This window comes from Tinamus guttatus, unplaced genomic scaffold, assembly GCF_059628265.1.
Source record: "Tinamus guttatus ecotype Peru unplaced genomic scaffold, ASM5962826v1 Tinamus_guttatus_pri_ptg000716l, whole genome shotgun sequence".
Taxonomy (NCBI): domain Eukaryota; kingdom Metazoa; phylum Chordata; class Aves; order Tinamiformes; family Tinamidae; genus Tinamus; species Tinamus guttatus.
Genome location: NW_028289250.1, coordinates 106042 through 133781, shown reverse-complemented (window position 1 = coordinate 133781; position 27740 = coordinate 106042). Strand labels below are relative to the sequence as shown.

The 27740-nt window shown below is 39.6% G+C and overlaps 1 protein-coding gene across 3 annotated transcripts in view; it reads right to left on the bottom strand.

Moving 5' to 3' along the window:
- The window catches only part of RGS17 (regulator of G protein signaling 17), a 72189-nt gene that overhangs the window by 21102 nt on the left and 23347 nt on the right, over positions 1-27740 (bottom strand). For all 3 annotated transcript variants that reach the window (XM_088537063.1, XM_088537065.1, XM_088537064.1), the window contains exon 2: positions 11861-12006. In XM_088537063.1, coding sequence (XP_088393189.1) covers positions 11861-11979 — 119 coding nt within the window. In that variant the 5' untranslated portion in view covers positions 11980-12006. The remainder of the gene's footprint in view (positions 1-11860; positions 12007-27740) is intronic.

The window sequence follows — 27740 nt, the reverse complement described above, 5'->3', positions numbered from 1 at the left end:
GATGATGTTTTCTTATCCTAGCTGTATTAGACACATAAGAATCTATGCATTTGATTTGCGAAACTTCAGAAACCTTTATCAAACATTTGCTAATACACCATTTTTACACTCTATCTATGCACTAACACGCTTTTGTTATCACTGATGGGTAAAATGTCAGTGAATTCATGAGCCTCCATCTGTTGCTCAAAATTAAATGAACTTTCAAAGTATAAAATACTAGGGATCAAGTCCTAATACCAGTAAAGCTTGGCCTGTGAGCCCAGTGCTTTTTGTTGTGTTAATGATGAATATACGCGTCGCACATAACCTAAGTTAGCCAACTAGATACATTATAAGACGCTACTCTATTCTTCACATTAGGCTTCTATTTTGTTGTGGGAGAAAGAGGTTTACCTCATTCCTCTGAATATATAAACACTTAGTTTATATGGAGATAGATTCATATAATGCTAAAAGGGTTTTTTTGTTTGCCTTTTTTGTTGTTGTTTGTTTGTTTGTTTTTCAAACCAGAGTTCTTGGCTGAAAAAATAATTTTAAGTATTTTCTATGCTGAACATCTGCGTAGTATGCTGCACTGGCCCATAAAGCTTTTGTATCTCCTTCTCAATTTTGCTGTAGGTCAGTAGTACCTTAGTGACTACCCCTTTGCAGAAACTTGCCAGAATATGTGCAGTATGTAGCATTTTGCTTTTCCCTAGAGGAGTGTATAATACTGATTTTCTTTTAATGTTCACAAGACAATAGCCTACACTGAAGTAGCTTGTGTGTGGTAAATGGCTCATGGAAACCTGCTCCTGCTGTATAAGGCAATGGCTCACGACACCTGGTCCAGGTGTGTGCAACATCCTGTGCAGGGGTACCTACCACTTTGGTGGTAGGTGATATGAGGTTGTGAAGAAGGTAAGAGGAGGATAGGAAAAAAAGAGATGGGGGAGTGAGGCTGGAAATAGAGTTTGTTTGGCTGCTTTTGGCTAGGGGAGATCAGATATACTTGCTTATTTTAGAGTCAGGCTGCACAGTGACCATGGCAGGCTCTCATGAAATATAACAGGTTAATTTTAGCTAAAGTTCCTTCAGTTCATTTTACATTGAACTGTTTTTGCACATTTGATTTCTCTAGTTCTTTTGGCTTATTGGTGGCATTTTTACTTTCTTCACTCACATGTTATTCCTCAGAAACAGCTGCAGGGAAATTTGCAGAGGAGTAGCTCATTGCGTTTAATTAGTATGCCTTCATGTCATATCTCTGCACCTTGTGGCATCATTTATGTGGAAGAAATATCCTCCTTTCTTTAAAATGACAGAATTTCATACCTGCTTCATAGGGAAGTGCAGGAGGTGGTCAAACCTGCCTTTACTTGCCACCTCTGAAGTCCTGACAACTTATTTAGAATCGTATCTGAGATGTATTTGTGTTCTAGCTCAAGGAGAGGGCAAACTTCCAGCAATTATTAGGCTAAAATTGACAATCTGGCACAGTGTCACAGAAGGGCTGAAGCCCAGAGGTTGTCAAGTCAGCCTGTGAAGCCCCAGGAGAGTTGTGTAAACAAGCATGCAGAGCCACCTGTCCCCATCTAGCCCTGAAGAACGAAACATCCATAAAACTCCAGTAAAATGCCTTGCCCTGTCTGCATTATGAAGTAGAGTGAGTCCACTAAATATAATTCTCCTTAGGAGAGGCAGGCTTCTTCCCTCTGATTTTTTTTTTCATTTCCAAGATTGTTCCCTTCCTTTGCTTTAAAGGGAAAAGAAGTGCTTTCCTTGAGTATTATTTAGTAAGTAAACATAATGGTAACATAATTTAGCAAAGTATGAAAAAAAATACTTGACAAGCTTTTTATTTTTAGAGTGTCTTCTGCTTCCTTTTCCAAATTCCGAGAATTTAAATTTCTTATTTTAAGTAGCTCAGGGAACCTTGAGAAGCCTGTTTTTGGGACAAAGTATTTAAGTATCTGTCCCAAACTCGCCCCATGGTGCATTGCAGTGAGCAAAAGAACGTTTGCCGGGGAGCTTTTGCTCATGGCCTTAGCATGCAGAATTAGTGGGCTCAGAGACAAGATGATCTGAAGAGAGAGTCTCTGGAATACCACTTTTTGCAGCATGTGTTACAGGTCATGTAGATAATTTTATCTAACTTTAAATTTTACTTGGCAAGCAGTGGAACTGCTTTCCCAAGGAAGCAGCAGTGCTGATAAACACACTCTGATTACCTGGGGCATAGCAAATGATACTGCCCTACAGAGGTATGAAGTCCTGTGCTAGCTAGAAAAAAAAAAAGAAAAGAAGAAAAAAGTTTTCACAATGAGTACTTGAGTACTTCTTGTTTAAAAGATAAAGATTTTTTTTTTCTGCCTGCAGAAAGTTTTGCAGATATCCTGGAGCTTTGGTGAGGCTTTTTATACAAGACTACCTCTAGTCCTTGTGTAAATACTTTGCTGTGGACAGACATGGGAAACAGAATATGGATTTTGTTTTCCACATATTTCAGAACATGTGGCTGTAATTTATTACATTAAGTTGTTCTTTGTTTCCATCCCTTATTACCCCCTTCTCCAAACTTTCTACCATAGTTAAATAAGATAAAGCAGCCGTGGCTATAACCCCCTAGGAGTTACCTTGGCTAGAGACATGCAAAGATTAGACAAACTTTTTTTTTCCATGGCAAACTAATGCTGTATTTGTTAGAAAACAATTTATCTCAAAGTATTAGAGAGGAGCAAAGAGAAAAAAAAAAGAAAAAGAAAACAAAAGATTTATTTAGAGCATCATGCTCCACATTTTCAAATTTATATCTAATTCAGATATTTCAGCCAGCTGCTAATCCAGCTTCATAAAATTTACATTCTCTCCTGTCTTGAAAAAATTAACCCTTGTGATGCTATCTCTATAGCTATGTTGGGATGAGGAAAACACTGAGCACCATAAGAGGAAAAATATTAACATAATTTTAAATCGCTTTTTAGGCCCAAATCTGTCATCTCTTATTAACGGCACAAGGGAAAGGAATATCTTTTTATAGCCCCATCCAACTGCTAACCCCATGCAAGGAAAATGTCCCCTTTAATAAAGACAAATATTTGTGTAACAAGGTCAGCAGGAAGAAGTTTCAGACTTCACTCACAGCAGTCCTAGGCAAGTTATAAGAACTAGAGAGGAGAGGTTTCTTGCCAACAGCAGCTCTTGTTTAGTGCCAAGCTGGCAAACACCCTATCTTCCCTGGGATCTCTTGGGTGTGGGAAACTAGTCATAGCAGGGTCACGTCAAATCAAATGGAAGGCATAGCTTTTGCACAAGCTACGGCTTGGAGCTGCTGGACCTCTTCTGCAGTACAGGAATTCTTGGGGAGTCTTCAGCAGCTGATTTAATGGTGCCCTTTGAGGAAAAGACCTTCTAGCTTGGGCACGTGAACCAAGTTGCAGAGCAAAGTAAAGTTTTAGGTTCAGCTTAACTTATCCCACGAAGACTTTTCAAGTTTCCCAGATTCTTGTGCAGCTAAGATCTCTTACAGGGCAGATAGATAATTATTTGATGTCTTCTGAGCCTGCTGTTTGTAGTAAGAGAAGAGGGATTAACAGACATTAGATTGTCCCAGGGCATCTTATGAGGGCAAGAGAGGATGAAAAGATCCTATTTCTTCTCTGAGTGAGAGACATAAAAGTTAAAAAAAAAAGGAGCAGAATAGCCAACTTCTCCATGTTAGAGTTGAGGACATATACATATGTATATATTTTTAAAAAATCTGATCTAGAAATATTTGCATTAATATGCCAGAGAATGACTGGATCCATGTCTGCAAAGGAACTGAACTAATGGATTGTTAAATAAGGTGGTGGGGCTTGTCCCCTTAGTCTGTGAAACATTGTCTTTTGTCTCTTGCTTCTCCAGGCAGAGAGTAATTCCACGGCACTAAATGCTAATAGCGCAGCTCTCTGGAGGCATTGAGGGGAAATAAAGACTATCACACTGGGAAACCTACTGAAAGCTTTGCAATTCTCAGGCTACTCAGATGATCTAAATTAAATCTAGTGAGAAGGTCCTTTCTTCTGTACTCTATGGAAGATGTGGGATGAAATTTAGTCTGGCACCTTAGGCACCTGCCTTGGGACTAAGCGCTAGATGAGTCAGTGAAGCAGTCTTCCTGAAGTAAGCACCTAAGGTCTATACCTGGTCAACAGGGAGAAAGGAGAAGACCTCTGAAAGGAGAGCTTATCCACCTCTGAAGCAGGCACATTAGCTTTCCCTGGGCACATTAGCTTTCCTTGTGTTCAGAAACACTTTTCTCCACTAAAACACTTCCTTGCCTACTGAGGCTCAGACACCATTGCAGGGCCTAAGCTGGATAGACAACATCCTGGACATACTTATTACAAAACAAATGGCCAACTTAAGGAGGAACCTTATTCTCCACTTCTTTCAATTTGAGCAAACCTTGGTAATCAGCTTTGCTTTGTTCTTGTATGTTGAGTAGTTAATGATCCTTAAAATCATCAATGTTAGTGGAAAAATGTTTCAATTTTTTGTTTTGTTTGGTTTTTCTTTTCTTTTTTTTTTTTTTTTTTACTTTTCAGGGAGAACTATTAGAGGAAAAAAATCTTTTTACTAGGTTGTACTGAATAATTTTTAGATCCCACCTGTTGCTGTTAACAAATTTCTATTAGTCAAGGGGACTTGGCAAGAGAGCTGCATTTAGTGCCATGGAATTACTCTCCGCCTGGAGAAGCAAGAGACAAAAGACAGTGTTTCATTTGGTGTGTATTGCAGTCTTCCCAGGAAAGCCGCCCAGAGAACCCCCCAATTCAGTCTGTAAATCCAGTACCCTCTTGCCATAGGGCAGAGGGGACAGAATTAACAGTATCAAGGGACGATCAACAATGGAAACAAGTCCCTATTCGAGATGGCAGGAGAACCCTTCCATGGCCCACCTCACCTCCACCAGCGAACACATCCAACAGGTACAAGGCCCTGGAACTTGGGGATCAGATAGATGAGGTCATGAACCAAGGCCTATCTAGGGGGCTGTCTACAGAGAGGCAGTCAGGTCCATGCCCTGAGGCTGCTCCCCCTAAGGAGAAAATGAGCACCTGGAAGAAGCGGCAGGTGATCATCATTGGTGACTCCCTGCTGCAGGGCACGGAGGCATCGATATGTAGACCAGACCCCTTATCCAGAGAGGTCTGCTGCTTGCCAGGGGCTCAAATAAGGGGTGTTACAGAGAGGCTCCCAAGGCTTGTCCAGGAGTCTCACTAATATCCCCTGTTACTGTTTCACTAATGATGCCATGGGGAAACCGAGGGACATCAAGCAAGATTTCAGAGTCCTAGGGATGGCCATCAAAGGTATGGGAGCCCAGGTAGTGTTCTCCTCTACCTTACCAATGAGGGGAATGAATTGAAGGAGGAAAAGGTGGATATCGCACATTAAAAACTGGCTGCGCCACTGGTCGTAGCAACAGGGTTTCGGCTTCTGTGACAATGGGGCTCTGTTTTATGACCACCAGCTAGTGGGGAATGATGGGAACCACCTCAGCAAGAGGGGCACACGTCTCTGCCAAAAGGCTGGCCAACCTGGTTAGGAGGGCTTTAAACTAAGCAAGAAGGGGGAAAGGGAGTGCCACACAGACAGGGCAATCAGTACCACACAGCCAAAGTCAGATGGCATCCAGCGGGAGTATGGTAGTGGGGAAGTGAGGATAGGATATGATTATAGAGGGTCCTCTTTTACGCCGCCTGGGAAACCTGCAGGCTCGATTACTTCGCTGAAATACCTGTACACCAATGCGCAAATCATGGGGAATAAGCAGGATGAACTGGAGATGTGTGCAGTCCCAGCGTCGTGATCTCATTGGAATCACAGAGACATGGTGGGACAGCTCACATGACTGGAGTGCTTCTGTAGAAGGCTATGTGCTCTTTAGGAAGGACAGGCTGGGAAGGCGAGGTGGTGGAGTTGTTCTTTACGTGAGAGAGCAACTGGAATGCATGGAGCTCAACCTGGGGGTGGATGATGAGCAAGGTGAGAGCTGGTGGGTAAGGGTTAAAGGGCAGGCTAATGTGGGAGACACTGTGGTGGGTGTCTGCTACAGGCCATCTGAGCAGGATGAGGAGGTTGATGAGGCCTTCTATAGTCAGACGGATGTTGCCTCACGGTCACAGGCCCTGGTTCTCACGGGGGACTTCAACTACCCTGACATCAACTGGAAGGACAACACACCCAGGCACAAACAGTCCTGGAGGTTCCTGCAGTGCATTGATGATAACATTTTGACGCAGGTTGTGGAGGAGCCGACAAGGAGAGGTGGGCTACTGGACCTCGTGCTATCAGATAGAGAGGGACTTGTAGGAGATGTGCAGTGATCACGAGTTGGTGGTGTTCAGGATCCAATGAGGAGGCAGGGCTGTAAGTAGCCTTGCAACCATGGACTTCATGAGGGCCAACTTAAGCCTCCTCAGAGACCTCCTCGGAAGAATCCCATGGGCTGGAGCTCTAGAAGATAGGAGGGCCCAAGAGAGCTGGTTAGTTTTAAAGCGGCGCTTCCTCCACACCCAGCAACAGTGCATCCCTGTGTGTAAGAAGTCAGGCAGAGGGGGCAAGAGACCTGCGTGGATGAGCAGGGAGCTTGTGGCAATGCTCAAGCAGAAGAAGGCAGTATACAGAATGTGGAAGAAAGGACAGGCCCCCTGGGAGAAATACATGAACATTGTCAGGGAATGCAGAGATGCGACAAGGAAAGCTAAGGCGCGTTTGGAATGCAATCTGGCAAGGTATGTTAAAAATAACAAGAAAAACTTCTTCTAATACATTAGCAGCAAAAGGAAGATCAGAGAAAATGTGGGTCCGCTGCTGAATGATGTGGGTACCCTGGTTATGAAAAAAAACAGAAAAGCAGAGTTGCTGAATGCCTTCTTTGCTTTGGTGTTTACCAAGGCCAGTCCTTTAGAGTCCCAGGCCCTAGCGACAAGAGAAGAAGCCTGGAGAGAGAAGACTTGCCCTGGGTAGAGGAAGATTGGGTCAGAGAGCACCTAAGGAAACTCGATACCCACAAATCCATGGGCCCTGATGGGATGCACCCCAGAATGCTGCGTGAGCTGGCAGATGTCATAGCTAAGCCGCTCTCCATCATCTTTGAAAGATCCTGGAGAATGGGGGAGATGCCAGAGGACTGGAAGAAAGCCAATGTCATGCTGGTCTTCAAAAAAGGCAAGAAGGAGGACCCAGGCAACTACAGGCCAGTCAGCCTCACCTCTGTCCCCGGAAAAGTGATGGAACGGCTCATACTGGCTGTTGTCTCCAGGCACATGGAGGACAAGAAGGTGTTCAAGTGTAGTCAGCCACCAAGGGGAAATCCCCAATTTCCCCCAATTTCACCAAGGGGAAATTATGCTTGACTAACCTGATAGCCTTCTATGATGGAATGACTAGCTGGATAGATTAGGGGGGAGCAGTGGATGTCGTCTATCTCGACTTCACCAAGGCTTTTGACATCGTCTCTCATAACATCTTCCTCGGCAAGCTCCGGAAGTGTAGGATAGATGAATGGAGAGTGAGGTGGATTAGGAATTGGCTGGAGAGGGTGGTGATCAGTGGCGCAGAGTCTAGTTGGAGGCCTGTAGCTAGTGGTGTCCCCCAGGGGTCAGTCCTTGGTCCAGTCCTTTTCAATTATTCATCAATGACCTAGATGAAAGGATGGAGTGCTGCCTCAGCAAGTTTGCTGATGATACCAAACTGGGAGGAGGAGCTGATACCTGAGAGGGCTGCGCTGCCATCCAGAGGGACCTGGACACACTGGGCAACTGGGCAGAGAGAAATCTTATGAAATTCAACAAAGACAAGTACAAGGTCCTGCACCTGGGGAGGAAAAACCCCAGACTCCAGTGCAGGCTGGGGACCGACCTTCTGGAGAGCAGTTCTCCAGAGAGGGACTTGGTGGACGACAAGTTGACCATGAGGCAGCAGTGTGCCCTTGTAGCCAAGAAGGCCAATGGGATCCTGTAGTGCATTAAGAAGAGCGTCTCCAGTAGGTCAATGGAGATGATCCTGCCCCTCTACTCAGCCCTGGTGAGGCCACATCTGGAGTATTGTGTCCAGTTCTGGACTACTGGGCTACACAGTACAAGAGGGATGTGGAGCTCCTCAAGAGAGTCTAGCCCAAGGCTACGAGGATGATCAGGGACCTGGAACATCTGCCCTATGAGGAAAGACTGAAAGAGCTCGGCCTGTTCAGTCTGAGAAGAGACTTTATCAGTGTATATAAGTACCTCAAGGGAGGCAGTGAGCAGGATAGTGCTGGCCTCTTTTCAGTGGTGGTCACTGATAGAACTAGAGGAAATGGCCATAAACTGAAGCATTAAAGGAACCTAAGGAAAAATTTCTTAACAGTGAGGTTGGCAGAGCACTGGAACAGATTGCCAAGAGAAGTTGTGGAGTCTCCTTCTCTGGAGATCTTCAAAACTTGCTTGGACGCAGTCCTGTGCCACACCTTCTAGGGGACCCTGTGTGTGCAGGGGGGTTGGACTAGATGACCTCTAGAGGTCCCTTCCAACCTTAAGCATTATGATTCTAAGGTACTATTTCCACAAACAAAGGTGTGAATATTTGCCTGTTATGCAAACAGAAGAATTAATGCCTATTCTGATTTAAGAAAGGGTGGGACAAAAGAAAACAAACATCATAGGATTCACAAAAGATATTTTTAGAGTTGTAGTGTGTTGTTTGATGGTATGAACAAATGAACTAACTCTCCAAACAGAGTGACATCTTCTATTAAAAGCTACATAATCCCATCCCCCAAGATAAGCAAGATGTGGGTGTTTTTAATTCTCTTTTTGTGTGAATAGTGAGGAAGCTGGGGCACTGAGAAGTTAGTGACAAAAGAATTGTCTGCAATCACACAGGCTGGTGGAACAACGTTAAAAAAAAAGTCCGCTAATCTTAATACTGATTGTTAAAGCCTTATCCTCACAATAATGAAGTCAGCAACATTTCCAGAGAGGTTCTTCTGGGAAATTTATGCCGTTTCATCACAAAAACCTATGAAACTAAGGAAGAAATATAATTATTCTAATGACAGAGGAGTCAGTATGGTTATCTGTTATGCCTTCCTATTACATTGCCTTAGAGAATTGCCTGAATAGAATCACCTATAATGAGTACCTGGTAAATTTATTATGTATATTTAATTTTTTTTTTTTTTAGTGTGAACAATTAAGGCAAGAGCAATAATTTGTATTTACCTAGACAGCTGAAATTTACCAGACAAATCTGGCATCAGAACAAATTATAAATGAATTCAGATTCTGAAAGGTTTCATATTGACTTTTTCAAAGTTTTGTTCCATCTCTCCTTTATCCTGTCAAAAAAGACACAGCTCAGAGGCTTATTAAATAATCTGTTCATCTATTTTTTGATTTTAGAAAATGCAAGTGTTGTCACTATCCCCTTTCACCCAGGTTTCTGACTTAATTGATAAAACTATTAAATGAATGCAATTTCTCCATGCTCAGTCTAATCTACTTAATCAAAAAAAAAAAGATCCTCACAACCCACACCCTGCTCAAACACCAGTACCAGGCTATAAGCAGTGAAAAACAATTACTAAAGCAGCTGAAGGGGCATCCTACATTTTAAAGCAATAATTACTCATATATGCTCAAATTACTAATATTAAATTAGGTCTAGGTAGTACAAGTATTAAATAGTATTGCATATCACTGTGGAGGCACTCCAAGGAGCACGAAGTTCTTTAAAGTTTCAAAACAAAGTATAATTGTCAAATAAGTATTCTTGAGCTATGGCATGCTTAAAAAATAAAATCTTATGGGCATTAATGTTCCAGGATGCAACCCTAGCTATTTGTGCACAATAATGGGTTTTATTTCCATTCAATAAAGAGATTTTGTAGTCATGATGTATATGAAAATATCATCTGAGATATGGTTAAAATGCAAGCAGAATGCTAGAAATTGTTAAAAAATCAACAGCAAACAGCAAACATTGCTATGCCACTGTATAAGTCCATGTTGAACCCATTTCTTGACTACCATAACAGTTTAGTTGAACATCTCAGATTGGAGTATAAGTAAGGAAAATAGATTAATACAAGGAAGTTGACAGAAGAAGAGTAGTGTGGATCAGTTTATGTATAACAGAGTAGTTAAGTAGATAAGACTATGGAAGCAAGCATAGTTGAAGGGGCATACGAGCATACCTTTATATGCTCAAGTGGGCGTAAGGGCCATAAAGGAGCATACCTTTATAAAAACCTTTTCACTCTTGGAACAGTTATTTGCTGTTCCTCACAATCATAAAAGCTGAAAAGCATCAAATGAAATTATCAGATAGTTGTTTAAAACAAATAAAAGGGAGTCATATTTCACAGAGTGCGCAATTATGTTGTAGAATTTATTGCTATAGGAAACTAGATGCTAAAAGTTTAGGGGAGTTCAGGAAGTCACATCAAAAAATGGTCAAAGATATGAATCCCTCAAGGGCTATGAAGCACATAGATATAATCTTTGAGTGAGGAGATTCCTAAGCTGCAGATGGCTGTCAACTGCGAGAAGTATTGCTGGCAGAAGAACTAGGATATAGATGTCTATTTAATTTACTCTTTCCTTGTAGTGTCTGCTACAGGTCACATCCAGAGCTAGGATACAGAGCTAAAAGGACCTTTGGTATGTAACAGGATAGTGCTCTTACTTCATGCCCTTGTCACAAAGCAGAAGAGAGCAGTGGCAAGCAAACAAAGAAACCAAAACAAAATGAAAACAAACAAACAAACAAAAACACTCTTTTCTTTCCATTTAAGACACTTTCACCCATTTTCAGTGTATCTGTGTGGAATCATGACAACTCACTTAACCTTATTCCAAACACCGTCTGCCTTCATGTGGAGTTGAAAACAACACAGCTGGCAGGTCCACCTTGGTACTGATTCTGCCTCCAGGATGTGGCAAGGCAGAATCATGGAAAAAGATATTCCTTCTGGTGTTTGGTGCATTGATGCTGGTGTGTATTTCTAGATATATTGGGGACAAACAGCATCCAGTTTTAGACTGGGGCCAAATGGCTGATACAAGTGAAAGTAATGCACGTGCATGCAGGAGTGGTCACTCCAGAAAGATCACACTGTCCATGTAACTGGACTCAGAGGCTTTGAACAGTACTCCATGTCAACTACTTTATGTTTCAGCACTAATTGTGTTCATTAAAAAAAGAAGCAAAGACCTGCTGTCTCTCAGGACAATGAGAATTTAAAGCCATTACTGAGAGTGATTTAAATATTCCAAGTCAACTCTTCATTTAGGGAGAGACAAGCAGCCTCAGTTCTTTAGTCTTTTTTTTTTCCCCACAAAAATTATGCTTTCTCAGTTAAAAAATGATGTGGAATTTAATGCTTATGATCTCAGATTTGCAGCATGTATCTTACTTAGCCACTAAGTAATCAAACAGGTGACCATATAATCACATTTATGACCATTTCCCTCACTCCATCCTGAATGGGGATGGAATGGGGAACAGCAATGAAAAAAAAAAAGGCAGGAAAAATATTTTGAATGCAAAATATAAAGCATTCAATATCAAGTCTGTCACCCACATGTATTGCTTTTATGAATGAGATTTTATAATTTAGTTATGATTTGAATAGTGTAAATATAGCTTGAGTTTACAATTACTTTTTGTTACACCTCACAACACGGCAAATTCAACCATGGAATGTTTAATCACTTTTTATTTTTTCTGAAATGTCCCTCTCACAAGGAATCCTTGCCCTGAAGTTTGCATTTCCCGAGTCACTGGCCCTTTCCATTTTATTGTGTACCTGCATTGGATATGGAAGCAAACAGACTACATGACATACCATGAGCAGCTGCAGCAACAGCACCAACAAAAGCAACATGTGTTGTTGGGCCTTTGGTTTCCAGGTGCTTGAGACACAGCTGATGTTCCTTCGTTTTGTGACTGCTGCCTTTTTCTCATTTCAGCTACTTCAGTGCCCAAGCGGCTCTAAGAACACAGACATAAAAGATGCACCGAATTACTACAGACAGTCATAAAGTACATTCACAGTTCTATAGTAATCTCTAATGCTACTGATTCTTCCAGCTTGTGGCAACAAAAGCACATGACCAGCGACTGTGCTGCCTAAATAAGTGTTCTTGTTCTACTGTGATCAAAACAGTTTCTGGAAGACCACATTTTAGTGATGACTTTATGCCCCAGTGCCTTAGAATCACAGCTATTCTTATCACTTCTGAACATCAAGCTACACAGCTTGTGTAGCGCTTGGTAGAGGCTGAATTGTTGATTACCATATGACCATCACAGCTTTTCAATTGTGCTAAAAATATAGCAAGTTATTCACTTTAAGTATGTGCTGGAAAATAATCTTTTTGCTCTAAGTAAGTAGTGACTTCACTGGTCAATGCTGGAACAATGAACCTAAAATAAGTGATATAACAGTGAGGGCCAATAATTGCTGTATGCTAATAATGAGCCAAGTTTATCATAAATGTCATAAATAGCATAAATCATGTATCAATAAATAAGTAATTCCAAATGTTTTTTCAACTTCAGGACTATCTTCTGGCCATGGAAAATTTTCTTTTACTCATTGCCAGTCTTTCATAGGTTTTATTAGGCCAACTTTTCTTTTCTTTTTTTTTTTTTTTTTTGAACTTAAAATATGCAGCTGAAAGTAATATTCTATGCATTACTTAAGGTTTCCAAAAGAAGTTAAAACACTCATTGCTAAATTATTTAGGAGGATTTAGAAGTCAGGATTCTTTTAACGGTGCACTCTCATTTGAGCAAAAACTTTTAGCTTCCCAGAGTAACGGTTATTACAAGCATATGTAAATTAGGGTGAATTTAGTTCTTTTGCCTTGGAAAAAATGTCTCAATGGCTTATTATGGAGAACAGCCCAGTTTTAAGGAGAAGTGAGTAGAAAAGGGCCTGGAGTGAGCAGCATGCATGCTGCTTTGCACCCTTCTGGGCACTGTGTTGCAGCCAGGAGCGCTGGGGAAAGGCAGGCTGTGGTGCAGTTGCAACTCAGATACTAAATACACAGATGCTTTGATGATGGATGCACTCAGGCTGCAACCATGCAAGTCTGGATTTGCATGACCTTTAAAACTTCTGAACCTCTTTTCCTGTAACGTTATCTTCATACATAGCTTACGTACAACCACATATAACAAGAATAATAAGCTTCAGCTCTCCAACTCATGCTGCACATCTCAGGGTCAGTGGTCTTTGCAGCTTCTTGTGTAGCTAGCAGACTTTTCTGGTTTCTTCTGTGAACATAATCACTGAACAGAGTCAAATAATTTTTGAAGTGTTTGATCAGGTTAAACAACAGACTGCCATTTTAAGGTGGTTTTAAGTGAAATCATCTGGATTTAAGTGGAATCAAACCTCACCGCTTCTACCACTCAGATTCAGGAGTTAACTTTCAGAAGTTAACTAACGATGATGAGGGCACCTGCTAATGCTGGTATAACTTTTTATGGTTTATACTTGTTGAACTCTGGAAGATCAAAAAATGATTTTTTTTAATAAAAAATCTTATTTTTTCTATGAACTATAAACACATAACAACAGAAACTTTGACATAATTGAAGGAGTGTCCTTATTTTTGCAAGAGATAGGAAGGAAAGGAAAGACACTGCAGCACAATATGCAGCTCAAAGTTGACAGTGTGGAGTCACTTTCTATGAATTACAGGCCTGAATTTTGCTGACTGTGCTTGATGCCGTTAAGTTTTTTCATAGACACCTGCGTCATGCTGTGAATGGGATTTGCTTCAGCAAGAGCAATGACCATGGATAAAGGAACCAAAGCCAGCTATCATCACAGAGAAGGTTGCTACTTATAACACAGAGAATCTAGAAACATTTGTACATAACCACAGAATTAAATCATCTCAGAAATCAGAGAGGTTGCTCGTATTTACATGTTTTGTGGAACCACAGTCCTAGTCTTTCAGGATACTGCCAGTTGAATTTTACAAAATGAAAACAACCTATGTGTTTCACCAGTGTACCTGAAACCGTACATTTCATATATACTATATTAGCTACATCTCTAAAATATACTATTAGCATTATTAAAAATGGCTAGGATCTGTTATACTGTAAAAGCAAGTGGCACAGTAATGGCCATACATACAGATATATTGAAAACCATTGATGCCGTGGTCTCACAGTAGCTATAAGACAGTATAAACTGTCACTGGACCTGAAGGAAATAATTCTTCGTGTTTTCTTCCCCCAGAGTGGACAGTCACTCATTCTCTCACCTGCACTGCCCTGTCTCTGCTCCTGTGTGTGCAGATACTTGGTAAATTGGATAAGAGAACCGACATCACTTAAAACGAATCCAGAGGATTAAAAAAATAAATTGATTTTAACTGGGTTCAAGTGTTAGCCTACTTCGTCCTGGAACACTTGGGCCAGAGCGAGAGAGGAAGCAGGACAGTAGCACAAATACACAGGCAGGAGAAGAGAGATCAAGGATAACCTTTTTCAGTTGCTGCCCATCCCTTTACCGACAACACATTTGTTGGAGAAGGGGAAAAAAATAGCAATTGCAGTTGTAGTTATATTTATCTGGGCTATATCTGATTGTGAGAAAAAAAATAAAGCTGTGTACTTATTTCCAGGGATATTTTGTATCCTACTCCTAATGCTAATTTTGGCTAATGGAGGTATTAGAACAGCTCTATAGGTGTTTATGCTTTGAATTGAGCTGATATTATGGATAGACTGTACATGCTTGGTAGTGAAACTATATCTTGCCAAAATAGTGAACAAAGACCTTATTGGCGCAGTGGGACAGAGTTCTGTATAATCTCTATAGGCTATACGAATTCTGTGTATTTGTGTTTTACAATTGAAGCTGGTGTTCAGTCTGAATCGAGTAGTAGCTGACAATGCAAACTTTTATCTAGTTTGGCATGACTGGTAACCTACTCAAAAAAAATGCAAGGCTTAAAATACAGTAAATGAGATGCTGTTTTCAGTAAATGCAAGAGCAATGTTCACTCATTTGCTTTTTCACAACTGCTGGCTGAAGTCAAAGTTCTTAGCCCTTTTCTTTTCTAACAATTTTACTGGAGAGCTTCTACGATAAGGAAATATGTTTCCTGAGGATGAAGAAGAGTGGGTAGGTGGGTGGTAAATTTAGTTCCATGCTTACTTTTGTTGGATATCATGTTTCATGTTGCATTTGCAGTTATTGGACATTGTCCATGCAAAACTCTTACTGATTCCACAGGATTATTTAGGTTGCAAGAACAGCATTATATTAACTTTTGGTTGTATTTAGGGTCTGAACTGTAAGCAGAGGATTTGTATTCAGTGTCTTTAATTCAGCAAGTCAGCCTGATATTTTGTTGGAACTAAGTGTAGGAGTTCGTACATAAACAGTGGAGTAGAATACTGTGAACCGACATTGACAATAGTACAAACTGCATATACTATTGCCAAGTTCTGAGTTTGCCCTTTAGCATTTTGCACGTTTTCATTCCTCCTGAGATCCTTTAGGTTGGCAGTAATACTGGGTGGTGAAGGAGTGGGTCTCAGTCCAACAGAAGTAATATCCTTGGTATTCCAGATGATGTCTCAGACAATCACACCCCAGATTTGTGATCCTTTTGCATCTGGTTCTTTCCCTTCATCTGGTGGCATGGTTTATTAACAATGTTATGATTTCCATTTGTGCTGGTAGGAAATAATAATATTCTATTTTGCTTGACTGACTCATTCTCTTGGGGGTGGGTAGGTATCACAGCCCTGTAATCATGAAAGGATTTCAACTTGCAGAACATCTGCTGTCTCACTCTGCAGCTAAGGAAAGGAGACCCTGGGTAGATACAGGAATTGTTTATTATACTTGCTGAGAGACAAGGAGTTCATAGAAGCTGCAAAGCAGGAAAGCAAGAAAGTCCATACTTCTCTGTGTGTATTTTCAATCTTGTAATACTATAGGAGTATGAAAACTGAAAAGCCCTTAGAAATTTGAAGCAAGGCTTACTATCAGTTGTGGAACTTACAGAGGATTTTCTTTCTATGTTTAGTCAGTGTAATTACCATTTATTCCACTGGGTACTCAGGAGTAATTATCAGAGAAATCCCCTTGTGCACAGAGGATTATATTGGGAAGAGATAGCAGGAAGGGATGACTGATGGAAGTAACATTTGGTTTATGTCACTTATATTTGGGCAGCCCTACTGAATACTGACTATGGACATCTCAAAATCTACACAATGCCTCTAGAAGAAAATAAGGTAATTTCTAAGCTGTTACACCTCCTTGTTATTCCGCACCCAACAGGACTTATGCTACCATTTTAAAAGCTTTACTCCAGAATTTCCCAGGCTGCTGGAGATGGTACAAAACATACTTCAGATGATAGGAACCTTCTGATGCCTCCTCTGATGAAGCAAGATCTTTTTTTATTTTTATAGTTTAACTGGCCTCAAGGGTGTTACATAACTCACTGGACTTCTATCTGGATTATCTGGACTTTTGGTAATGACCCCTGCTAGTTCTGGAACTTTGCCCTCCCCAAGACTCTCATGTAAGCATTTCTGCTCTCCTCTCAGAACTGAGAGGGCATTTTCTAGAGCAGCTCAGGCACTAGGAAATCAGAGAAGCATCTTGAAGCTCCATTAGGGGTCCAGAAGTTTTTACTGCATCTTCTGGAGTTACTACCAAACCTCTGTTTTGAAAGAAAGCTATCATGTAAGAGGATGCAGAGAAATATATACTTTTTTTTTTTCTTTTTCTTTTACCTTTTTCTTTTTTTTTTTTTTTTGGTACAGAAGGCAAGTGGCATTATGTCTTTCATTGCAGCTAGAGTACATAAAGGCTTAGCTTTCAGAACAGAATGGAAGCAGAATCAGTTAAAGCAATCTGCCTTTTTTTCAAACATCTGCAGTAGGAGGGAAAATCACCTTGCATCAGAAAGGAGCAGTCAGACATAAGTATATCAAGGGTGATTTACTCTGCAGGCAATAAATCATTTCTTAAAATACTTTATTTGGGTGACCTAGCACATCAGCTCTTCTGCATTATTTTGCTTCCCTTAACATTACCAATAAAGGACCAAAGCCACAATTGGGAAGCTAACATAAACTGAAAGTTTATATGAATTTATACCAGCCCCAAGTCTCTCATAACCTTACTTCATGTTTCTCTGTCTTAACTGGCATTCACTAGATACATTAAATCATAGAATCATTATGGCTGGAAAATACCTTCAAGATCATCGAGTTCAACCATAAGGTCCTCATCACCATGCCTGTTAAGCCATGTCCCTAAGTGTCTAATCTACACGTTTTTTGAGGGATGGTGACTCCACCACTTCCCTGGGCAGCCTGTTCCAATGCATCATCACTCTTCCCATGCAGATTTTTTTCCTAATGTCTAACCTGAACCTTCCCCTGGCTCAGCTTGAGACCATTTCCTCTTATTCTACAGGTAGTTACTCTGGAGAAGAGACCGCTGCCTCACTACAGCCTCCTTTCAGGTAGTTGTAGAGCGATACGGTCTCCCGTGAGACTCCTCTTCTCCAGACTAAATAATCCCAGCTCCCTCAGGCGCATACCATAACGTCTCTGCTCCAGCCCCTTCACCAGCTTCATTGCCCTTCTTTAGACGTGCTCCCGTGCCTCCATATCCTTCTTCTAGTGAGGGACCCAAAACTGAACACAGTATTCAAGGCGCAGCCTCAGTGACATTCATACTAGTCTGTTTGCACAAGAGAAACCTTGACATGGGTATTCTCTCTTATGATGGTCATGATGGTCATTCAGTATTTCAAAAATAAATTCCTATAAAAAATAGAGAGGAGTGAGTCTACCATACGTGTAATTAGGCGAGCAACCTTTTCTCTCGTAATGGCTCCATTTACTTTTTTTCAACTATCTGTTCTTTTGCAGAACAATTATAAACTATTGGTAACAATATAACTTAATTTGCCTTAATTGCTTTAAATATAGCATGGAAACATAGTATGGAAAATTTTAATCAATTAAAATCTGAAATATTTTCATTGTTAAGAATGTGAGTTTTGGAAGGAAAGATCAGTGCAAAAGACATTTTTAAAAAACATTCTGGTTAATAGTAATCATCCTGGTATTTGAATTATAACTCCAAATTTTAACAGTTTTACTTAATTAAGTTTTTAATAGATTTTTAAGACAACTAAGATGCTCTGAATACCTGAACTAAAATCAAAGCAGAAGCTGTTTCATATTGCATGAATACCTCATATTGATGGACTGTCCAATCCAGGGCAGTCTCTGAATTCAGCCAAAAAAAAGGCATGCGTATATTAAGGCTTTTAATTTTAAAAGCCTAGATGCATACATCAAGCTGTTTGAGCCATTGCTTTTAACTCTGATGGTCCTGCTCTGATTAGCATGTTGGCAGAATCATACCATGGAAGCAATTTATTTCTCTATTAAATAGCTTGAAGCATTTAAGACACCCCAATGCCTCCATTCCATCATTCTTCTTCTACAGAAGGCAGACCTATTGGTAGTAACCTCTGCAATTTTATCGTTCAAATACTTTTGGGGTCAGAGAAGAGGTTATTGTACATGCTAAATTTTTCTTTTTGGGAATTGGAGACTTGAGCATCTACAGCAAAACCTCTTGCTCTTCTATTAGTTACTGCAACTCAGAAAAGAGCCTCTTCTGAACATATACCTTTCTTTTGTCTAGTCTTTTAATCTACACTTTTGACTCTTTCTAAAGCCTTTCAGAACAAACACTACCAGTTAGCAGAAAGCATTCGGACAGTGTTTTATTAGAGCAGAACACTGCCCTGTGAATGTTCATGTAACTTGAAAACGTAACAGAACATTACAGAAACCTTGTGTACAATATTCCTTTCTCGACTTTGCCAAACGGCCTTTGTGCTCATAAAGAATGTAGGAAATTATTTTATGGTGAACTGAGCATCCTTAGGAAACCCTGCTTAAGTCTACATTATCAAATAGATATGAATTCGTACTTCTAAATCAGACATTACTGTTGACTAATAAAACATTAAGCCTGACAGTAATGTATTATCGAAAAGTTTGTGTTTTCTGCATGAGATTCTTAAGGAGCTGAACTAAAATTATGATTAAGAGCACTCTGCAGCCTTCAGGAACATTTTATAAAAAGCAAAATTTAAAACTCATCAGGAAACCTTTTATCTTTTTCAATCATTCTATTTTTATTTCTATGTTTTTGAGAAACATCTGGAAATCCCATCTTTTGCTACAGCTATCTGTTTATTGGTTGTAGCTAGCATGGTTGAAGCTGACTTAGATACACGATGCCACTACAGTGGAGATGATAGCTGAAAAAATATTTTTCTGGGAAGCGGGAAATACTGAACCTGATATATTGCTGGCAAATCAAAGAAGTGTTTGTTAAAGTCCATGACATTCCTCATAAAGAGGGAACCCTTTAGAACTCTTGAGAACAACACAGAAAGCTTTACTGCAGTTGTCAGTATTGTAGCTTCTAAATAAGCTTTTCTGTGTTCAAAGCCAGTTTTCTGCTTGAAAAGTCAAATCCTGTTTTGAACTATGATCTTGTGAACTGAGCAGATTCCCGGCAATTTCAGCAGAAATTTAAGGAAAATCACAGGAATAAGGGCAGTACAAGACTTTGTAGTTAACATAAGGGGAAGATATTTGCATGCACAATGCAAGTTTCCGAACAAGCTTTAATGTTTGTGAAGTACTTTCACTGCACGTAAGACATCACTGGCAAATTTCCAGCTTCGGAAATGGCAGCAAATTTGCATAAATGACTACAGCATTTAATCAGAGAAATGCACACAATTCTTATTTAGTGTGCACATGCTATTGCAGACTGAAAAGCAAAGGAGGCATTAGGAAAATGGTTCTGGTGTAAAAAGGGATTTTCCAAAAGCACCTTTCACATAATTCTACTTTCTGAAGTGACAGAATCTACATTATTCACTGTAAAATGTAGGCATGCATCCTCTACTTTTGAGACATTTTATGTTTCTTGAATTTGCACCTTGCTCAGACAGAAGCAGCCTTCCATTATAAAGGCCCTTTGAAGTAAGTGGAAAATTGATTATTTTGCTGATTTTAAGTTCACTGTGCTTATGACTGACTTATGAGGTATCCTCCAACAGGAGGATCTTGAGATGTGTGTCTATTCTCTCTGTTCTTCTACATACTAGGCAAAAATATATAAATAAATAAAACAAAACAAAACCTCTCTTTTTTTCTGCTTTTCATTATGACCTATTTCTGTGTTTCAGGCATTATGTTTGTCAGTGATGCTGTAGTTTCTTCACATCTCCCCCTTTATTCTCCTCACAGAGATAGTTACAAAGCTTTGCCTTCATTTTCTCATCTTCATCTCTCATGACCAGCTCTTTACAGAAACAGCTATTGCTTGCATGCTTGGAGAAGGTTTCTTGTCTTGAAATCCCACATTGCCACTGGTCTGACTCTTTCCAGGTGCTTGTTTGCTCTGTTTTAGATGCCGCTTTTTCTTCCTGTTAGTCACACTTCCCTTGTAGTGACTCTCACTTTACCATCTGCTGCTACCAAGTTTTATGTCCTACATGCTGTGTAACATGAAAGGATTACACACTTATAAAATGAAAATGGTTCCTTTATTTATTAACAGAATGGTTTATGAAGCTGGCAAAGATGCAGTGAGGGCTGTAGCCACACGCTGCATCAAGGCTTCTTCAGATCCATGCGATTTGTTCACTCCCCCTCTACTCCCCAAGCTCCTCACCCTTTGCTGTTTTTGAGCACTAGCTGGGACTTCAACAGTGCAGAGGATGTAGGAGCTACTGATCACAGCTGCAAACACAGGAAAACCATGAGGAGTAGCTGCAGAGGGCTCTTTTCTCCCTTTCTGCTATTCATGAGCAAACAGACACTACAGGAAAAACAGGGATGAAATAAAAAGGAGAGGTGAGAATATTGGGAAGACACTAGAAGAGCAAACAAATACTGAAGATAGAAGATATGGCTTTCACTGACTAAAATTTAGTTTAGGTTCATTTTGAACTGAGGATTAGAGCAGATATCTGAGCGATGACAAGTTATGTATCCTGACAGCCTTCAGTGGGAGACCTTTTGAGGCTGGTCAGTTATAGAAAAAGAGACACAAGGCTTTCTGTTCCTAGGGACTTTGAAGGAATATGTAGGTATACCTTAACAAAATAAACATTTCTGCAGCAACATTTACTTTGATCAGTAATATAAAAATCCTGCCTAGATCTCATGAAAATTTGAGGCAAGCCCCTATTTTCTTCCACGATTTCCTGACAGCAGGCAAAAAAAAAAAAAAAAAAAAAAAAACACTTTTTTTTTTTTTTTTTTTACAATGATACAATGATGACACTATGTTTTTCGGTCTTTCAGTTGCTTTCACTGGTAATAAACCAGTGCAGTGATGTAGGCTGCACATAGCAGTATAGAAGTTTCGTTGGACCATCTGCCTGCTCCTGAATTGCTCCAGTGTATTAGTTAACTTTTAACAACCTCCTTTCCTTTCTACTCCCAAGGACACCGGCTTCCACTGCCTGAGATGTCTTGACAGCTCCGATGTGAAGCTGGTAACCTGCAGAGCAATAGATACAGCAGACAGATGTGTGTGTGCTAGTCTGACCTTGCTGCAGCAAGGCTCACTACAATTCATACCTCAGAGTCACTAGATAGCATAGGAAATAAAGAGAGGTTTGGCATGAGGGGCAGCGGGGGGGAAAAAAGAAACCCCAAAACAGATTTCCAGGTAAATCCCTTCGTCGTTTCAGGAGATTTGTAGAACTTAGTCCTTTCTGCAAAAAAGAAGTAGGTTTTTTTTCTTCTTCCTTGACCTTGCTCTATCTCTTTTCTTGTTGGAAGGCTTCCCATGCAGGGAAATGCAGCCTTCTTTGCTTACCTCCTCCTCTCGAGCATCTGCCTCAGCTGCCTGAGTCCTCATTAACTTGATGTTTGTTAACTCTTCTGAAAATTTTGGTTTCTCTGGACTTCCTCACAGTTCACTTCCACAATCCATGTGGTCGCTGGTACTTTATCATATTAGCTGGTGGCCATTCCTGTCACAACTGTTTCTCTTGAGCATCCTAGAGGTAGGATGCAAGGATACAACAAAAGTCAGCTGTAGATGTCTAACAGACCCTAACAACCAAACTGATATCTGTAAATTCACAGAGATTGCCAAAATATCACACTAAGGTATAAAGTTTGAGACATTTTCAAATTAGTACGAATCTCTAAAGATAATTATCATATCACGTGATGGGGGCAATATATGACAATATGGTGAATGAAAACAAAAACAATTATGATTTCTTCCCCCAAATTTTCTCTTCCCACAATCAATTTTTAATCTGTCAGCTTAAAAAATACAGTCAATACATTTTTTCATAGCAAAAAAGAAAGCTTTTTTTTTCTTTTACTAACAGAAAAAGATATTCACTAACAGAAAAGAATAAAATATGCCTTCCTGCAGAATCTTATAGCTATTGCACTATGGAAGATTTTTATTTTCTTACAGAATTAAAAAAAAACAACCCACAGTTTTTCTTCCTATATTTCCCCTGTCAAGGATGTGAGTTTACTCTTTGAACATTTATGTAAATACTTAATACAAATCTGAATAGAAAGAATCCAACCTTTTGTCCTTCCAGAAAAGGATATTTGAATTTGGAAGCTATAGAACAAAAGCAAGTAGTATTCCAGAAGTTATATGGTGTTACAATGCTAGACTTGCACCAGTACGTGCTTAGGGGAGGCTGTGGTGCTACTACATATTTTTCAAAGCTTAAGAAGGAACAATAATTTGCAAATTATTTGCTATCAGAAAAAGCAAAGTGTATCCAAAGGCAGAGAAATCTTCTGGAGGCCACTTATAAGGAAAGTACAAAAAATATTATATACAAGGTCTGTTTTTAACACCTCTGTTTTCTAAAGTTTAAAGGGTGGAACTTGAAACTACTCAGCTGTGATAAAAATTTAATAACTTATCATAATCCACATCTATTTATTATACTAGTATCAAAGAATCTAATGCCCAAAGTCAAAAGACTAGAAAGATGCTAGGAAAACTTGAAACCTTTGCAATCTCTGAATACATGCAAACTTTAATGTGAATGTGCCGCATCTAGTTAGATATGTATGTTTACCAGCTTGCTAATCGTATCTTGAGTATTAGCACAAATTTACAATCATGAGCTACATTACTGTACAGCAAGGTGGTAAAGTAATTCTTCCATTTGAGTATGCAGTGATATAGGGTGAAGTGATTTAACTTTGATAAATAGAGTCCTAAAGATCAGTAAATGAAACTTCTTGGCATCTTCACACACTACTAAATGAATCTTGACATGAATGTCTGGTATATCACCCCTCTCCCTATAAAAACTGTGCAGTCTGTTTAATGTTCTTATTTACCACCTCACACAATATTGTTTTCATAAGGGCAGTTCATCAGCATCCTTTTATCTAGTACTTCATAGCATTAAAGAAATCACAAAGCTTTGTATAAAGAGGTATATTTCCTTCTTGATAGTGAAATATGATTAGGTAGTTGAATTGCTGAATTTTAGAAAAATATGTTTATATTGATAAGAAAACAAAATAGTGTTTTAATATTCTAAAAGACATGTACAAGAGCTTTGGGCAGCCTGTCAACCATGTATTAAACAATAGCATTAAGTAGATTACAAAGCACTATAGATTCAGCACAGCTGGTCCAGCCAACTATCCGCAGGTTCACTTTTCTGCCAACCTCTCCTCTCCTAGCCATTAAGCAGTGTAGCGACTTGTGCATTAATTTTCATCACCAACCCTTTTCAAAAGGAAGACCTTACCATGGCACCCGTAAGAGGACGGCAAATGAGGGAAGCCTGAAAGCAAACTCTGCATGTATGAGGGCCAAATTTTACTGATACTCCCCACCTAGGTTCTCTCTGAGTAACTGTGATATTCTGTATTTACACAAGTTAAACAACTATGTGACCACCTGAACTAAAAAATTCTGATTTCCTGAGGGTTTTTGTCTTGTGATATCTATGAATCTCCTCAGAGAGCCATCATGGCATCTTTTCCAGCAGCTGGGGGATTTGTAGGTATTCTGTGTTGCTAAGTAAGAGCTAAGCTTATAGACCAATCTTCTCTCCAGAAGAGGACCTCTCTCCTTCACTTGGCTGCTCTTTCTTCCTTTCTTTCATTTACTTTTTATGAACTGTTTTTGAGATAGTCCTTAAAACTTGTCATTTAGTTGAAAACAACTGACATGCACAAACTTAGTGGAGAAGGGCAGACAGGCAGGCTGACACACTATGGTCTCACAAGCATCATCTGCTTAAGAATTGAAAACAAAACGTCATAAACCAGATGAATATGAAAAGCTTTGAGCAGTGTAGCTTAGAATAGTCCACAACAGTCTCAAAACTGAATGATCAATTCCTGTTCTCCAACCATAGCTAGGGTCCATGCAAGTTTTTCTTGTAGTTATCTTCAGCCTTCAAGTTAAAGGTACAGAGCCATTGTGAGGTGCTGTTTGTGTTGAGGAAGTGTGTGGAAGGAGAACTGTCCTTATTGTCCAGCTCATCTTTATGGAGCAAAGAATGGTCTGAGGTCACCATGGTTTAATTTTACATAGCCAGCAGTCCCACTATTTATGCAGCTTCATCTCATGCTTGATGGAAAGGAAAAAGTTCTAGAGTAAAACTGGAAAATGTGATTAAAGCCACAAAACTTGACAGAAGGCTAAGCAGGAAGTATTAGAAACTACTTTGGTCTTATTTTGAAAAAGGCAATGACTGCTAGAAATAGGATGTTTTTAGACTTTTTGCTTTCAGTCTCACAGAAGTAAAATATCCTTTCAAAAAGGAGGCTGAAGGGTCTTATTCAACTCTCATTTCAGCTCAAACTTTCTATGCCTGTTTTTGATGGGCTCACTTGATTCTGTTGAGATGGGTATAGATTTGCCTCCAGAATATGGCTTTCTATAGCACTTATATGTTATTAGAAATGTCATACTACTTTAACATCTCTATATGAGCTATTTATAGTACCTTTCCTTCCAAAATCCTTTACAATAAAAGAATAATGAAACCATTTCTGAGATAGAAATTAGGGCCAATGATAGTAGCAAACAAAGCTTGTTATAGACCAGGACATGTTTTTTTTTTTTTTTTTTTCCTGAAAAATACAGCATGTTCTGTATGGTAGGACTTTCAAAAGCATTCAGTGGTTGTATTATGCTTTGACCATTGAACCAAGTCATAAAAACCTCTCCCATTTGAAGCAAAGTGAGAATAAAGCTCTCACTTTGGAGAAGGGAAGCATCTCTAAAACATTCTTACTTTTAAAACCTGCTTGGGTAAAAAAGATTTTGGGGACACATATTTTAAAAACACATAAACACAGAAAACTTCAAGGATTTAATTTTATTCATTGCAAACATATCCTTGTTTTAAGTATTAGACTTAAGCTTACATGGATGCTATGGATGATTTTGGGGTTGCGTAATGTGGATCAGTGATTCTTCGGACATTGTAACTCTCACTGAGAAAAATACAACATTACACTTTCTACAGCTAAATAAATAAGTCGATTCTTTGAGGCAAATGATAAGTTTCATATCTGTGCAGCCTCAGAGATCTGCTGTGCTCCTCCCCTTGTTGATACCCGAATACTGTGCTACTAAGTGCTGCACTAAGTAATAATGGAGGCTTCACAGAGGGACATTAAACACAATATTTCTCTATAAAAGAGGCCACTGCTTTGTTTCAAGAGTGCTTGAGCTAAGTGATGCTTTCATGTTATGTTTTATATTTGACTCATGACTCTTGCAAAGTTCTGGCATATTCAGTGAACGCAAGACTGAAAAAGCAAAACTCAGCATTTATTCCCAGCAATTTTGACACAAGTCAGCATGCCTAATGCCAGTCTGCCATTCTTTGCTACTTATAATAAACATCTCTTGAAGAGACTTCCTTCCATAATACAGACAATGAGAATATAAAAGCTTGCAGGAGTTATGCAATTTCATTAGGAGACAACTGGCTGAAATAACTGCCATGTGCTGCAGAGAAGAGCTCACATATGTGGAAGCAGCTGTAGGCTAGTGTGGAAGGAAGATGCAAAACCCTCAGAGGACGTGGGGCAGAGATCTTTGGAGTATTCCACTTAAAGTCTCTTTTGGAGGGAGGACATCTCCCTATTTTTCACAAGTAGAAAAGATATGCAGATATTAGACCTATCTCTTTTTCCACACAGGGTATTGTGGGGGCACAAGTGATATCTTTTCCATTTATTTTTAGCCATCCTTTAGTGGGGTGCTATTTTCAGGTAGCACCAATTCCTGATGGCACAAAAGAAGGTCTGAAAATTCTCCATTAGCCTTCCACATTCCCAGAATTTCAGCTCTCATTGCAGGATGATTCACTTTTTTTCCACTGCATTTACGGTAAGAGTTTCCATTACTACCCTGGCTGCCCTAGGACCAGGCTGGCTTCCCCGCTGTGGTCTGCCTCACCCGTTCTTCATTGCACAACCTCTGCCAAGCTTGTTGAATGGTCCCTGCTCCAGAGAGCTCCCTCTTTAGTCCCCGTAAAGATGCAGTCTGGCTCCTCCAGTACGGTCTAATAACGGAGATAACTCCATAAACAATTGTTACTGCAGTAGGAACATGGCAACATGAGGGAGAGAATTTTTTTTTTTTTTTGTATTTGTATGTAAATACATCTGCCATCCTTCCCTATCATGTAAAGACTATTTTTAATGAGACACAAACAGGGAGTGGTTAAAGAAATGTTTCCAGGCAATTTATTCAAGTTAATTATTCCTTCCAGATAATTCGAATGTAGTCAATGAAAGTAATTCAACTCAGAAATTGAGTACTCCTCTGGTACTCTGTATACCAATATGAAAACTATTTCAGCTGAACAAAAAATGACTTATGAGAAATTGTGTAGGTGATGTAGCTGTCTGTTCTGTACTAATTCTTCAGTCTCTCATGAATTTTTCAGGTATCCTATAATCTTATGCACAAGACTTCCAAATAATCTGCACTATCCTGAAACACCTAGGAATTGCTTAATAATATTCACAACGACCACTATATATCTTCACGGACAGATAAACATAATAACGCCAAGCAAAATAAATATGTATTAAACACTGATGTTGATAGTATGTAGTAAAAACCTTTTTAGAGGTATTTTCAAGTTATATAGTTTAAAAATTGCATCTGAAAGGATTCTGCAGAAATAGAGTTGTGTCTTGCTGAAAATTTGCTGAGCAATATTCAATCTGATTCTGCCATGAACTAGTCAGAATTTCCTTGTGACTGCTGGAAAACGGTGTTTTGGATCATTAAAGGTTTCCATTAAGGGTATGGTGGTGCTGAAGGAAAGACTTTGCTGGCTGCATTCTCAGTTTTTGTTTGGGGGAATCCTATCCCCTTCTTAGTTTTGTTAAATTCAATATGAGATTGTTTTTGTCACTAATGCCATGATTCACAAATTTCCTAAATCCTGGGGAGCGTTTGCTAGACTTATCTCCTGTGATGCACCATTTTCGCCACTGCCTAAATCAGATAATACAAGTCCCATTACTGCAAGTGCATCGTCAGAAATATTGTCTGGGAAGAGAGGATCTTGATGCAATAGAAAGGTGCTATTCAGCAAAGCATGCCTGAACTATTCTGATCAGAGTTGTACAAA